General features: G+C 38.4%; 2 protein-coding genes across 3 annotated transcripts in view; one reads left to right on the top strand and one right to left on the bottom strand.

Annotated features, from left to right (window-relative positions):
- The first annotated feature begins 929 nt into the window (after window positions 1–929).
- Window positions 930–2,721, top strand: LOC104604869 (early nodulin-like protein 9). The gene is made up of 2 exons (XM_010269437.3): window positions 930–1,233; window positions 1,971–2,721. Exons 1-2 carry the CDS (start codon window positions 1,023–1,025, stop codon window positions 2,453–2,455), a joined length of 696 nt encoding a protein of 231 aa, XP_010267739.1. The 5' UTR covers window positions 930–1,022; the 3' UTR covers window positions 2,456–2,721.
- A 1,119-nt stretch (window positions 2,722–3,840) lies between these two features.
- The window catches only part of LOC104604868 (protein disulfide isomerase-like 5-4), a 44,210-nt gene continuing 32,750 nt past the window's right edge, over window positions 3,841–15,300 (bottom strand). The window contains exons 10-16 of one of the 2 annotated variants that reach the window (XR_016085647.1): window positions 8,994–9,060; window positions 8,353–8,499; window positions 7,795–8,019; window positions 4,675–4,836; window positions 4,463–4,540; window positions 4,255–4,387; window positions 3,841–4,075 (exon numbers count right to left, since the gene is read on the bottom strand). Coding sequence is in view for 1 of the 2 variants with exons in the window: in XM_088903722.1 (XP_088759848.1) it covers window positions 4,310–4,387; window positions 4,463–4,540; window positions 4,675–4,836; window positions 7,795–8,019; window positions 8,353–8,499; window positions 8,994–9,060 (757 nt within the window). In the remaining variant the exon portion in view is untranslated. Of the gene's footprint in view, window positions 4,076–4,134; window positions 4,388–4,462; window positions 4,541–4,674; window positions 4,837–7,794; window positions 8,020–8,352; window positions 8,500–8,993; window positions 9,061–15,300 lie in introns of those variants that run through there. The other variant, XM_088903722.1, reaches the window with a different exon arrangement.

Here is a 15,300-nt window from a genome sequence, read left to right as displayed (position 1 = left end):
TAATTATTTTTATTATTATTATGATTATTATCATTTATTATTATTATTATTATTATTAGTAGTAGTAGTAGTAGTAGTAGCTACTACTACTATTGAAAAGTATTGTATATATGTATGAGAGAAATAAGGGCTAAAATTGTTATTTGAATAAATATAAGCACTTATGGGGAAAGTAGCTTATCAAACATTTTCACCCCAATAAGTACTTAAAAACATAATAAGTGATTTGAAAAAGTGGGTTACCAAACAGCCTAAAGGGTTGTTAAAATAAGTACTTCTAAGTACTTATCAATTGCAAGTACTTCTTTTAACAAATACTTAATCATCAAACAGGGCCTTAACCCAACAATATTTCTATAATTTAATACTCATTGGTTATTACGTATCAATTGCAACTATATTAATATTTATTTGTGAAGATGCGTATTAGATATTGCTTTAGCAATACTTTAATCCTAAAGAGTCTAAAGATGCTTTACCAATGTCAAACTTAAACATGAATAAAGTAACTTAATTCACTGATCAGCACTCATGGCTGTCCAAAAAGTTTAACTAGAATTGTTGTTTCAACTCTAATAAAGAGCATCGGATTGTTCACATTAACTTGAATTCCTAGAACTGACGGAAACTGAGCTTGAATTTGAACATCCTTAATCGTGAGACGACCGCTGTTCCCAGATCAATCTAACCTAAGACACAAGGCATGAATATTCTTAATATGGTCAAGCAAAGGATAACCTCGTAAACTAAGCTAAATAAGTAGAAGCAAAAGGGAATAAGAATAGCCCAGCTCATCATAAAGTGCTTCTCATATGCTTTGCACCAGTAGTTAAGATATTCAAAGAAAGAAGAGGAAAAAAAAAAGAAGCGAAAGCTTCACTGAAACAGCTTGTAAAGGTCTTGCAGAGAAGCCTACAAAAACCCTAGCTATGATCACAATTCATATCAACCCTTCAACTCCAGTCCCCAGTAGTTGTTTTGGCTAGGTCCCCATCCTTTGAGCTGAAGACCCATCTGTTCAAATGGCCAACAACAACATTCTAAGATCAAATTACGAAGTCAGAGCGTTTCATGCTTTAAGTATCGTTGGTCTTTTGCTATTGATGCTAAGAGTTGGTGCAACAGAGTTCAAGGTCGGAGGCTCAAAGGGGTGGACCGTGCCCACTGATCCCAATGCACCCAGCTACAATCAATGGGCAGAGATGCATCGATTCCAAATTGGAGACTCCCTGCGTAAGTTGAAGATTTAATTTTTACAATGAGATTGGCCATTCAAGCAGTATTGGTCTGATTGTATGGCATTAGTTCTAATTGCATCCATTGGATAAACTTAACCACGCCATTAATGAGATTTTTTTTTTCAACTTTGGTTAGGAATGCCTAGTATATGCGCCCCAATGCCCCATTGTTGGGCTACACCCATGCAAGAAGTGATTCACAGCCTGAACAAGGTGGTTCAGGTCCTTTTGGTTTTGAGCTGGTTTGGTTTGATCCTACCTGATCATCCAGATCTGGGATTTTGTCCTTACACCGTCCTCACAGTCTCTTGCAGTTGTGCATTGAAAATATTTTCTCATAAATAAAAATATATAAATATGGAGATGTTCTCAATGCACGACTGCAAAAGATTGTACCGAAAAGATATGATATAAAAAGAGTTTTGACCGATCAAAACCCCTGAGTAAGGCATTACTGATGAGTGATGAATTCTCAGTTCCCATACAAGATTACAAGGTTGAAGGTTTAAAGGGAAATAGCCTCGGGTAGGAGGGTATGTGGACGAGCCCATCGGCCAATTATTGATTTATTAATCAATAGTCCAAATTGAGGGTGAATCGTGATAAACAGGCTCCATGGGTTTAGCCAATTACTGTAAACAGGAATGTTTTGCTTATGATTTATGCTCATCGTCAAGTGATTTGTTGGCAAGTTTGTAACTACTCATCTACTTTTTTTCACTATTAATGCAGTGTTCGTCTACCCACCTGACAATGACTCAGTGCTTCAAGTTAACAAGGAGGATTACACCAACTGCAGCACAGCACAACCCATTTCATTATTCAACGATGGCCACACTTCCTTCAAGTTCAATCAATCTGGACCCTTCTACTTTATAAGTGGGAGTATAGAGAACTGTCTCAAAAACGAGAAGATGGTGGTAGTAGTCATGGCAGACAGAAACAACCTATCTTCAAGCTCAAACAGCACAGAACTGGCTCCTCCTCCAAACTCAAACGAGACAATCTTGGCTCCTCCACCACCCAACTCAAACGAGACAAATCTGACTCCTCCCCCTCCGCCATCTGGTTCTATTGAAATCGTCCCGTCCCCAACTCCTAGTGAGACTCCAGCTTCACCTTCACCTTCCCCTCCAAGTGGAGCCTCTTCGGTGTTGGTGAGTTTCATCGGTTCAATTGGAGCATTTGTCGGTTCATATCTTCTTTTAATCCTCTGATTCCTTTTGAGTTTCGAATATTTGTATGAGCCGGATTGGTTTTTCTTTTGTTTCCTTTTTTCCTTTTCACAATACTTCCTTTCTACTGATCCTTTTTGCACAGTTACCTCGGTGAACCCATCTGTGTCTTCAAGATTGGCTTGGTCATGGTGTTTTATTTCTTCGTAAAAAATTGGAAAAATAAGATTTTAACTGCTTGGGTCGGTGGGAAATTTATCGTATACAGAGCAATGTAAATAAGAAATAAACGAGTTCCTTTATTGTATGATAACTGGTATCTTCTTTCTTAATCCTCTTTTTTTATTAAAATATTTGGTTTGTGATTTCTTGCTTCTTTATTCTCTTTTTTAGATAATAAATTTTCAGTTACTTTCTGTTAACATACGAAGACGCAGAATATCATACCATACATGGGAATGGGATAGTACCTATCTACCTTTGAGACGAAATATGATTTTTTTTTTTTTCTTGTATCAAGAGATGAAACAATCAACAATTCGGCAATGTCGCATTGCTTTCTCAGCTGTCAGTGTTTTTCCCTTTGCATCTGCTACGATTATAAAAAGTTAATCAGTGGAATCGACTTATCTTAATTTCACAACCTGGAAAAACATAAACTCATCTGTTCTTCAAAGCAGTGAAGCTAGTTGTCCTGAAAATATATAATTATATACTGAATTTTTTTATAGTAAAAAATATATACTGATTGTGGCATTGTGCCTATTGAGGTAATAGCCAAATACCAAATCAGGTAAATTCATATCTGAAGCGTATCTTCACTACTACTTTGACCATGGATGTGATAATGCTATTAACTTATGAGGGAGTTCACATCTGCGCCCCACAAAGGGGTGCCCCACAATGCCCCACAGCGCATCCCCGCCGTGTATTGGGAACATCTCCTGTTGATAATACCAGACCCGATGAGATCATCACTGGGAGATATTTCCAATGTAAGGCGGAGATGTGTTGTGGGGCGCCCCATCGGGGGAGCAGATCTGAACTCCTTGTGAGGAGCATTCATTCATGTTATCTCCAATGTTCAGTTGCCAAGCAATACACTTTACACAATACAAATGCTTATTATCACACAAATGTTAGGTCCATAATTACCACTTCCATAACACACGGATCAACTGAACAACCAGTACATAGGTTTTCACTTTTAGGATTACCGAAATGCTAAATACTAGGATTTAAGATGTCTCCATAGTTCAAACATTAGAACCCTTGCTATTATATTTATTTTTGAAATACTGAACTAAGAAAAGAAAACAAGTATTACTGTTTCAAAACTTGCGATTCAAGCAAGACTTATGCGTATGTATGTCGAGTATCAATACTTTGAACCTTTGCTTTGGGCACCACAGAATGAATGATAGAAATTGCCTGAACGACGCCCAAACATCATTTCATTAATAGATCCAAAATTATTCAATAAACATAACCTTGTAAGTTGTAACGAAGCGGACAACTAATTAATTGACATTTTGACAATCCAGAGCAAAGTGGCAAATCATGCCACCTGATACACATGAACTTGGTATAACCAACCTAAGAGGAGGAGGCCCCCAAAAGCCAGATTCTGGACCAAGGTGTACACGTCTGGAGTTAATCATACTACAAAAAAAAAGAAGAAAAAAAAAAAACGAAATCAAAGACTGGTTAGCCCTGATCCATGGAACCAAGATCATTTCTTAAATCATGCCAGAGAGCAATAAGCAAGTTTTGCTTAAAGTTACATTTCCGACTCCCATTGGTCTTCTTTAAAAAGAAAAAGGGAAAAATAATGCTATTACCTCGAGAGAAGCATCCCCCCTTGGAAAGGGGATAAGAGAAATATACCCAACAGCGTCAAAAATTTTTTCCTAATTCAACTTTTTTCATTATTCTCAATGTGTTGTGTAATATCGAATCCAATATTCCAGCAACCTGAAATCCATTGAGAGAATATTCAGAACCAACAGCACTAATAAAAAGAAAATAACCAGCAGAGAAAATACTAACCGTGAAGATACCCCCAATAATGGCACAAACATTTGTGATGAAATGTGAAAAGGATTTTGCGTTTTCTGTTACCAGGACCTGGTTCCAGAAGGGGGTAAAAGTTAGTATTTTGTGTTACTACTACCCAGTTCCAAATGAAGGGGGTTAAAATAACAAGAGCATAGGAATCCTGTCTGCTATAATACAATAAAATCCAGGGGGTAGATGATAACCTGCATAGGTGACAGCTCAAAATGGAATTTTGCAACAGGGATGTTTATACTGTGAACCAGACTACTGTGGGCTGTGTATTCATATTCCTCGACCAATTTATATTCTCGAGAAGCCCTTCTTGTTATTACTTCCGTCTTTACTACTTGAAGATAGTGTTCAATCTGCAAATTCAAGTGTTATACATTTGCAAATCTACATCTAAGCAAGAAAAAAATTACAAAATCCATGTACTGCTCATGTTACAGTAGTTCCTGGTGTATAGCACCAAAATATTAGTTGCATTCCAGGCTCCAGCAAATACCTAGATTCTACTGGACTCTGAAATATTATTCCACAGGCTCTCCTAAAGGGGCAAAGACACAAAGCAACCATGCTGGACATGCAATGAGGACCAACATTACATGAATTCTTGACAGTACTGGACTAGATTTTCCTTTTTTTTTCCCCATTCCATTCATTTGTTTGTTTGACATAAAGGAATATCCAAGCTCAGGGATCAATGGGAAGTAGTACCGTCATCAAATTTAGGAGTTGTGGAGGACCCATCAATGCTCTCCCCTCTAGCACGAGAAACAAAGGACCTCAGAAAATTTTCCCTATGATGTATAGATTTTTTTTTTTTCTTTTGATAGGCAAATCAGAAACTTATATTAAACTAGAAAGATAGCTGAATTACAAGGCTCTCAGCCCAATCCGAACCCTCAATTCTTAGTAGTACAAATTAGCCCAGAAAAATCCATGATTAATAAATGAGTCGAACCCTCATCCCTATGATATATAGATTGGCGTGCAGACATTTGTGAATGTCCAAATAATAGTGATCCAATGTCATGTGACGAGGTGACAATGCCAATAAGGTTTTAGAGATGAAAGAAGTATTCATTAATCTAGCAGCCTATAAAAAATGGTTCTACCCAACAACTGAAACACTACATACAGAGTAGAAATCAATTGTTCTACCCATTAAGTGGAGACTTGGCAGTGATTTAAAAGGCGTGCCTGAGGTGCACCTAGGCGCATTTTAAGGTATGTGCCTCGCCTAGGTCCTAGGTGCAGCGCACGCCTGGTGCGCCTGATGCGCCTTTGCCTCAGCCCGGGCATGCCTTTTGAAAATTTGACGTTTTTTTTTTTTTCTTTTATTGAACTTAGCGGCTGGGCTGGGGACTCTGCCCCCAGACCCCCATACCATACCCCTCGAGAACCCCCTATTTGCTAATGTTGTTCATTCCTTCATCCTAATAAAATAACTTCTTAAAAATCAATTTAAATTATAATATCGTTATTTTTTGTTTGAGAACTAAGAATTTAAGACCCTAACATGGACTCGTTTGGGCTTGCCTTGAGGGGCGTGGCACAAAGGCGGCTCGTAGAATCAGGAATGTAATATGTTTTACATCACATTAGCTACTTGAAGTAACGCAGTTGAGGGGCGTGGATTTTACATGCTTGAAAATGTTTATATGTTTGATTTTATTTTTAAATTTTCATTTGAATACACTTTACATGTTATGTTTATGTATTTTAATTTTTTTTTATGAATGTTTATGCATTTTAATTTTAGATAATAGGTTTTTAAAACATTTATTTTGAAATTTAAGTTCATATTTTTTATTAATATTATGTTTAATATTTTTTTATTCTTTGCAATTTTTTTACTTCTTTTTTTATTTTTTAGCATTTATTTTGTATTTTGCACCTTGCTTCAAAAAGGCACACACCTCACCTTGCGCCTCAGGCCAAATTGGCCCCTGCTCCTTTTTTGCGCCTTACGCTTTTAAAACACTAAGGCCTGGTAAGGTCTAAAACAAAGGACACCAGATGTGCCAATGCCACTCCAATTAGTTGTAAAACCCACTTGAGTGGGAACACAGCTTCTTTCTATCACGTCTAGGAGAAATGGTGACAAATTCAACGAGTCAAACACAATTGCTGAGGAAAATGCTAGTATGCTACTTACCAAAAAGGTGTTGGAATTAACCTCATCCTTAGTCATCCATATACATAAAAAGAGGCAAAGTTTTGTGACAATGTACAAAAGCAGATGTCTTTGGACCATAAAGTGTGAAAGGAATAGAAGAAGTTTTGATAAGACACATAAGATGGAAGATATCATCATTCCATTCTGTTTAATGTCATATTCACTGTTAAAGTGCTTAAATCATTTCTTACTACTTCAATTAATGTCATATTCCATTCTGTTTAATGTCATATTCGCTTCTTATAGGTGCTGTAGGTGGACAAGACGGAAGACATAATAGGTAGTATTAAAGTGAAAGTGGCTAATTGTATCCTGACTAGGATACAATGGATTCAATCCTAAGGAACTGGTCAATAGTAGCAGGTTTTACTCAACAAATGCAGCAAAGACCCATTCTAGGTTGCTCCTAAAAGGGGAATGACGGCTGATATGATAATTGCTGCTATGGTAACCCCAGTCAATTGGGAATTGGAGTTACAAGAAATGAAACTGGAGAATTATGAATCAATTCAAGCCCAGTAGGTGAAGGGAATTCTTCAAGAGCAGAAATGATTGCACTCCTGCAAGAACTAAGATTGGAAAATTTCTCAAATTACAACAAACTTATCATAGAGGGTGATTTCCAAGTGGTTAGTTCTTGGTTCATCTCAAAACCCTCAGGCCTTCAGATTTTCAGACACATGATAAGGGAAGAAAAAGCATTGGCAACAACCATGGATTGCTCATTCAATTGGGCCCCTAGATCTGTCAATTGCTTTGCTGATTCACTTTCTAGGGAAGAGTAAGGAGATACATTTATTTGAGGAGCACCAGGCCCATGGGAATTTTGTAAAATACTGATTTATTCTTATTGGAAAATAGTGGTTTTATACATACAACATAAGGGGTCAGCCATGAGCCTTGTGTTGCACTGGCTCTCTTATCCCTAATTTGGGAGAAGATTTTTTTCCTTTATATCAATAAGTTTTTGCTTTGTATTCAATCAGAAGAAGGAAAGTTCTATTCCAGGTAATATTTCTACCAGAGCCAGCAAGTCATTAAGTTATGGGAAACGGCTGCATATTCACAGAAAAAAAAATTCAAAAAATGACTAACAGAATAATTAATGGTAAACAAAGATAAGGGAAATCTTATAACTTACAGTAACATTTGCATTCGCATCCTCAACATGGCTAATGTATGCTCGACCATTCAACCGATCAATGCTTCCACCAATATAAGGAATTACCCGTCTCAATTCATTCATCACCCTGGGGGAAATCTTCTTTCCAAATGAAAGATGAGAGATCACATGTGACATGTTCATTTGAGAAGCATCAAAAGAGTGACTTGTTGAATGTGCTGAGATTACAAGGTTGCCTGGAACCTTCATAATGAAATGGAAGCTTAAAATCAGGTCTTTGTCTTCCAAGATAAGAATACAACTAGTTCATAGGTCAAACAGCCTGATCCTTCAGGTATTCAAGAAAAAAAAAAGTTGAGATGATAAGGGAAAAATAGCGAGCTTCAAAGGAGTTAATTAGAAGACAACTTACACATAAGGCCATCCATAAATAATAACATGCTTTTTTCATACAAGCAAAGAATGTCAATGACAACAGGGAGTTGGTGAAAAAAATTAGACACCCAACAATAATAAATACTTAACATTTATTAACACATATAGTGAACTAAAAACACTAAATGAAACACATTTTACCTTCTTAACACGCACAAAACCTTCAATTCTACATCCTCCTGCCAATGGTGCAGGCCTCTTTGCATTATCTGTTGTGTTGGAAGAATTTTTCTCCAAAGCAAGCCTATGAGACTCCATATGAAGAGGTGCAACCAAAACTTCCATTGCCTACGATGACATTGCAGGTGTATTCAGGTCTTACTGGGGTCAGGAATCAAATATGAAAGGAGATGCAACTTATTCTCCAAGGTTTGAGATTAGGAAGATCCTTGGGGTAATCGGAATCTCCTAGTGGAAGGGGACTCGGGCAATTATAAGTTAGCATAGAAAGAAGAAGATGGCACTTGACAACTTCCAGCTTAAACACTAGCTGCTTCTGGATTCCCAAATTGGTCAATTCCATTGCCTACGAACTTTCTAGAGAGGTATAGAATAAATAGTATTTGTATTGGGGTAAATACCCTTGGGTTATCATGTTAGTCTTGCTGATTGTTGGCTTGATGGGTAATGTGGGTAGTTCTTGGTAGCTTTATTGCACCTTAGGAAGGTACTAGAGCTATCTAATAAAGTTCTGATTAGCTACCAATAGAAAAAAGATTAACTTGTATGATATTATCAAACTTGGAAGGGTACTGTAAACTAGGACTAAAGATTAGGCATACCGTAACAAGACTGTCTGTATCTCGATCTCCATAGTAAGATTCATGATCATGGTGGCCATGAGATTCCCTACATCAGAAATTGGTGAGAATGGTATTTTTATTAAATAATGAAGTCCAAAAAAGTCAGTTCAGGACAAGAAAAAAGTGCACAGAGTAGCATATTAATCTTGCAAGGACTGAGTACACTACCAGAGAAAAGCATGGTTTAAAATGTCCATAATGTCCTAATATTTCCACTACATATTTCCATTTCCATGGGTATTGAAACAGTATATTACTAGAATTGACAGATTCCCCAATGAAAGCTACTGCTGCAATATGGAGTACAAAAGATAGTTATCATAAGTTGGTGACTTTATTTTAGATAATGTGGAGTAGCAGTTTTATTACTAGATAACGTGGAGGCGTGCCTCACGCCTCTACGTAGTGGAACAACTCACGTCATGCCTCCACATTTTAAAACATTGATATATATATATATATATATATATATATATTTGAGAAAGGTAAGGTATTAATTATTGAAAAAAGCAAAAAACCATATGAGGTGTATACTAAAAGAGCAGCTGAGGGCTATCACAGCCATGACACTAAAACAAAGACCCAAAACACCAAATAAACCATATAAACCTAGAAAACCCAAAAAATGTCAAGATTCATGCCAACAAGGAGACCAATCCAGGCCCAAGAAACCAACAAACCAGATACCAATCAAGACAAACACGGACCAACTCAGCAAAAGCCCAATTGGAATAAACACACCACACATTTCACAATGTAAACATAGATTCTATATATTTACATATTTCACAATGTTTCCACCATGTTTAGAATTTTTACAATATTTCCATATGGCATTTCCAACATGTTTCCTATATTGGGTGACCGATATTTCCACTAACACCGACGTTTGAAACCTTGGAAAAAAGTGATACATAAAATAGAAAACAAAATACATAAGGTTTTTTTTGATAAATGAATAAAGATTTTATTAATAATAAGAAAGGACGTGGACATTCACCCTAAGAGGAGGCACAAGATGTTACCTCCCCTTAGAGGTGAGAGCATAAAACAAATTCTTAACAGAATACAATCATAGAGTAGCAGAAAAATAATTCAACCCTTGAGACCCCTTGTTTTGCCAAAGAATCAACCATGGCATTTACTGATCTGCTGACCCACTGATAAGTGACTGACATATTCCTTGTAAACCAATTAACTTTCTTAAGAATATCCCTCAATTATCAGATTTTCCACACCTAGTTGATTTGCAATCCGTATGCCTTGCACCACAGCCAGTATCTCAGCCCTTGTTGAATCATCAACTCCCACTAGTCCTGAAAGATGTCTCCACTCTATCTGTAGTCTATTCTTTTTGGGGATTGTGGAAGCCATCTCTGCCCAATTTTTCCAGAGATCATCAAAAGAATATCCTCTAAACAGATCTAAAGTTATTAGCCATTGAATTGTTCTTGTCAAAATGCACTTCTTAACTTCATCGATACTTCTTTCCTTTTCCTGGAATATTCTAGAATTCCTTTCCTCCCAAATAGTCCACAAAATGGCTGCTCTGATGCACTTCCACATTAGTTTCCCTATCTTAGTTGGCTGCCCAAAAGTAGACAGATCAAAAAGCAGGTTTACTTCAGAGGGCAAGATCCACCTGCACCCAAACAACATAAACACCCAATTCCAATTATTAGCAGCAAAAGAACAAGATAACAACAAGTGATGGTGATCCTCGTTATGCATTTTAGACAAAATACACCAGTTTGGAGATATACAAAGAAAAGGTCTCTTCTTTTGCAGGTTATCCATAGAATTGATCTTACCATAATAGGCTTCCCAGCAAAAACAACTACTCTAGGGGGAATGAGCCTTGACTAGATTTCTTTGACAAGGAACTCCAAGGAGAGAGGGGCAGAATATAGGGACTTAAGATAAGAAGCACAAGTAAGGGAACCATTAGGAGTTAAGAGTCCAAATTCTTCTATCAGGTATAGAGAGATCCAAACAAACAAAGTCCAAAAGAAGCAAGGGATCAGAGACACAAGCAGATTCCTCACTTAAATCTCTACAAAACCCAAAATTCCAATTCAAAGACAAGGGGAGAACTGGGGGTGAAAGAAATCTTGGAACATGCTCATTTTTAAAGAGGGAGATAGAGTACAAGTAGGGGAAGCAATTTTTTAGAGGTTGAGAGCCCACCCAAATATCGTTCCAAAAAATAAAAGAATTACCAAAGACGAAATCATACCTTACATACCTGAGGAAATTAGGGAGGGTGCCTGAAATGGCCTTCCAAGGGGTTGCGAGCAAAGCCCGTCGAGATACCCCTACATCTCAACCAGTCTCAGAACAGCCTTGAATGCTACCCACCACCTCATTCCATAACCTCTCTCTTTCCAAGGGCCACCTCCAAAGCCTACCTAGAAGAGTTTTGTTCTTCCTATCTGTCCTAGCCTTATCCCCCCTTCTTTTTTAATTCAGCTCACTACTTCCCAGCTGATTCACTACTTCCTAGCTGATCAAGTAATCCTTTTTTCCTTCCCCTAGATCCCATAGGAAGTCTCTCATCAATTTTTCAATCCTCTTTGCTTCCCTATTAGGTATCCTAAAGATTGACAGAAAGTAGATTGGCAGATTAAGTGTAGCGTTTACTAAAGTCACTTTGCCCCCTAAAGGAATGTAGTTCCTCCTCCAAGCCGCCAATCTTTTTTCAAACTTTTCCACCACGGGGTTCCAAAACCAACTTTCCTTTGGGTTGGCACCTAGGGGAAGTCTTAGTTAGGTCAAAGGCCACTCGGAAGGTGCAATCTAAGCATGCAGCAATAATATCCAATACCCCTTCATCCAAGTTTAGTCCAACCAAACAACTCTTTTCAAAATTGATTTGCAAGTTAGAGGTGCTTTCAAAGAGGATAATCAAATTCTTCAAGTTTCTCACTTTCACCAAGTCACAATCCTCAAAAGATGATAATGTCGTCCGCAAACTGAAGGTGGGTTACCGGAATTCTATTTTTACCTATTTTCTAGCCTCTTAATAACCCAACCCTATCTACTTCTGATAAAAGCCTACCAAACGCATCAGCAACCAAAGTGAATAAGAAGGGGGATAGTGGGTCACCTTGTCTTAGGCCCCTACCAAACGCTTTTGATAAAAGTCTACCACATCTGTCCCTAAACCCATACTGCTTGAGCACCTCTAACAAGGAACTCCAGTCCACTAAATCATTGGCCTTTTCGAGATCCAATTTACAAACGAAGCCTTGATTACCCGATTTTCGCATCTCCTCCACACATTCATTTGCTATTAAAATTTGGTCAATTATTTGCCTCTCGTGAACAAAGGCACCTTGGGCTTGGCTGATGATTGAAGGGAGCACCTCTTTAATCCTCAACAACAAGACCTTGGCCAGAATCTTGTAAATGCTAATCACTAAACTGATAAGTCTAAAGTCTTTTGAATGAATGACCTCTTTCTTCTTTGTAATTAGGGTTAGAAAAGTAGCATTAACTACTCGACTTATTATTGAACTTTCCTCAAACTCTCTAAAGGCCTCTAACAAATCTTCTTTAATAATATTCCAACAATTTTTAAAGACAGCCATAGTAAATCCATTTGGCCATGGTGCTTTAGATCTATCCATAGAGAAAATAGCACATCTAATTTCGCCCTCCTCAAAGTTCCTTTCCAACCATTTATTTTCCTCATAGGCTCAGTTTGGAAGGAGTACAAATACAAATATGTACAGTACAAATACATACAAAATAACACAAAATACAAGGTTTTGCGCTCTACATATTTGTATTTGTATTCCTTCCAAATGGAGCCATAAAGTCTTGGCCAAGTGACCTTCCAACTCCACCCTATTACCTAGAGGCCCCTTAGAATAGATTTGAAGTGGGCAACAAAACAATTGGCCATCTCCTCTTGAGATTCGTAAGTTACTCCATCCACTTCAAGTTTATTCACTAGATTTTTCCTCCTCCCATTGGCCATCTCATGGAAGAATTAGTGTTTCCATCACTTTCCTTAATCCATTTGCATCTAGATTTTTGCCTCCAAGAGATTTCTTCTCGCAGTAGTACCTCTTTTAGATCCCTCTTTTGCTTCCATCTTGTGAATAAACCCTAGTTGTTTCTAGGTCAAAGTAGAGAAGAAGAAAGAAGAAAGAAAAGAGAAAGAAGAAGGAGAGGAGAAAAGTATTCGGCCAGACTAGAAGAGAGGATGTTCTGAAGTCACTCTCCTAGCCGACCCACTTGACTTTTATACATAAAACTTAAGTTACAAGAAAGACAATTTTGTCCCTCATAGAAGATGGGACACATAACTTAAACTCAGATACAATAGACATTTCACTTTCAATAAGATACACCAAAATGACCAAAATACCCCTGACCGAGCATTCTAACACTCCCTCTCAAATTGGAGAGTATATATCATATAGTCCCAGCTTGTTACAAATGTAATCTATTCTTCCCCGAGACAATCCTTTTGTGAAGATATCTGCCCACTGATTTCCTAAGCTCACATGAGATGTAGTTATTACCCCACTTATCACTTTCTCTCTCACAAAGTGACAATCCACCTCAATATGTTTAGTTCTTCCATGGAAGACAGGATTGGATGAGATGTGAACAGCAGCTTGGTTATCACAATATAGTTTCATGGGTTTGTCAATTGAGAAACCCATCTCCTATAGTAGGTTCTTCAGCCATACTAGTTCACATGTGGTATGGGCCATAGCCCTGTACTCTGCTTCCGCACTACTTCTTGCCACCACTGTTTGCTTCTTGCTCTTCCAAGTTACAAGATTGCCACCCAGGAAGGTACAATACCCTGTGGTTGACCTCCTGTCTGATATAGAGCCAGCCCAATCAACATCTGTGTACCCTACTATCTCAAAAGGTCCTCCTTTTTGGTATAACAAACCACGACCTGGAGCACCCTTTAGGTACCTAGCTGTTAGGCACCCTTTAGGTACCACAAATAGGAGATGTAGAACCATTAGCAAGTGTAACTGTCTGAGATGTGGAGGTGCGAGAAAGGGAAGAAAATACATCAGGAGTCCCAGATATGGTCCGAGGCGCCAGAACCAATGATCCAGGGTGAGGCTTTGGAAGCTAAACAAGTCATACCTGAATGGGCAAGTGTAGTTGTGTTCTGCTGAGATGTTTGAAGGAACTGCTCATATATTGCCCGTGGTACACTCACCATTTCCTGCCCGGAAGCACAAGTGGGTGTGGAGGGGGTTGGCGCAGTTTGCTGGCTTTCAATAATTGTGCTACTACTCTTAGATGTAACATGGTTAGCCCAAGTGTTAGGTGGACCACGCAAATCATAGCAGAAATTAACTGTGTGCCCCTCTAAGCCACAATGTGTACATTTTCTCTGAGCATTACCCCTTCCTTTTCCACGGCCTCCCCCTGACTCACGACCTCCAGTCCGGCCACTGGCCCGGTTAAACATGTGTCCACCGCGGTTGCTTGGAGGGCCACTGCTGCCACCACCACTTCTACTTCCACGACTACTCCCTTTAGTCACTACCAAACCAGATCTATCAGAGAAGGAAGAATGTTCCACTAGCTCAATGGATGTCCTCTTAAGACGAGCAAAAACCTCTTCAAGTGAGGGGAGAGCTGATCCCCCCAATATCTGTGCTCTGACAGGCTCATACTCAGCCTTCAAGCCCACAAGAAACCTAGTCACATCAAGTTGTTCATGTTGTTGTTGTTGGATCTGGACATCTGATGTGAGAGGGTGATACACATTTAGCTCATTGCGGATGTTTCTCAAACTTGCATAATACTCTTCTAAGCTTTGACTTCCTTGCTTCAAATTGAAGTACTCTTGGTATAACTGATATACCCTAGTTGTGTTGTCTTGTCCAGAGTACAACTTTTTAGCATGATCCCAGATCTCTTTGGCTGTATCTAGGAACATGAAGTTCACACTAATCTTTGGTTCCATGTTGTTCCAAAGCCATGTCATTATCTGTGCATCATCTTGTTCCCAATCACTGAACCCAGGAGAATCAGAGGAAGGTTTCTCTTCCCTCACATGTTTTACTTTCCTCTTGGCCTTCAAGAACACCTCCACAGATTTTGCCCATGGTATATAGTTCTCACCATTCAACTTTATGGATGTCATTTGAACACTTGGATAATCTGAAGAGAGCATGATGCCTGTTTTGTTGTCATTCCCAACTATAGTTGAAGCCATCTCAATTATGTCTCCTCTGAATATACACCACAATCTCACACTTGTCACAAGACTTATCTCACTTACAATACCACCAACCCA

This window comes from Nelumbo nucifera, chromosome 1 (genome assembly GCF_055504915.1).
Source record: "Nelumbo nucifera cultivar China Antique chromosome 1, China Antique-T2T, whole genome shotgun sequence".
Taxonomy (NCBI): domain Eukaryota; kingdom Viridiplantae; phylum Streptophyta; class Magnoliopsida; order Proteales; family Nelumbonaceae; genus Nelumbo; species Nelumbo nucifera.
The sequence above is the reverse complement of the archived record's forward strand: the minus strand, read 5'-3'. Positions and strand labels throughout refer to the sequence as shown.

Excerpts from the sequence above, each read along its gene's own strand:
- LOC104604869 (XM_010269437.3), top strand. The coding sequence starts at position 1,023 with ATGGCCAACAACAACATTCTAAGATCAAATTACGAAGTCAGAGCGTTT. Across the intron at positions 1,234-1,970 it reads CCAAATTGGAGACTCCCTGC|TGTTCGTCTACCCACCTGAC; the intron begins GTAAGTTGAAGA and ends CTATTAATGCAG.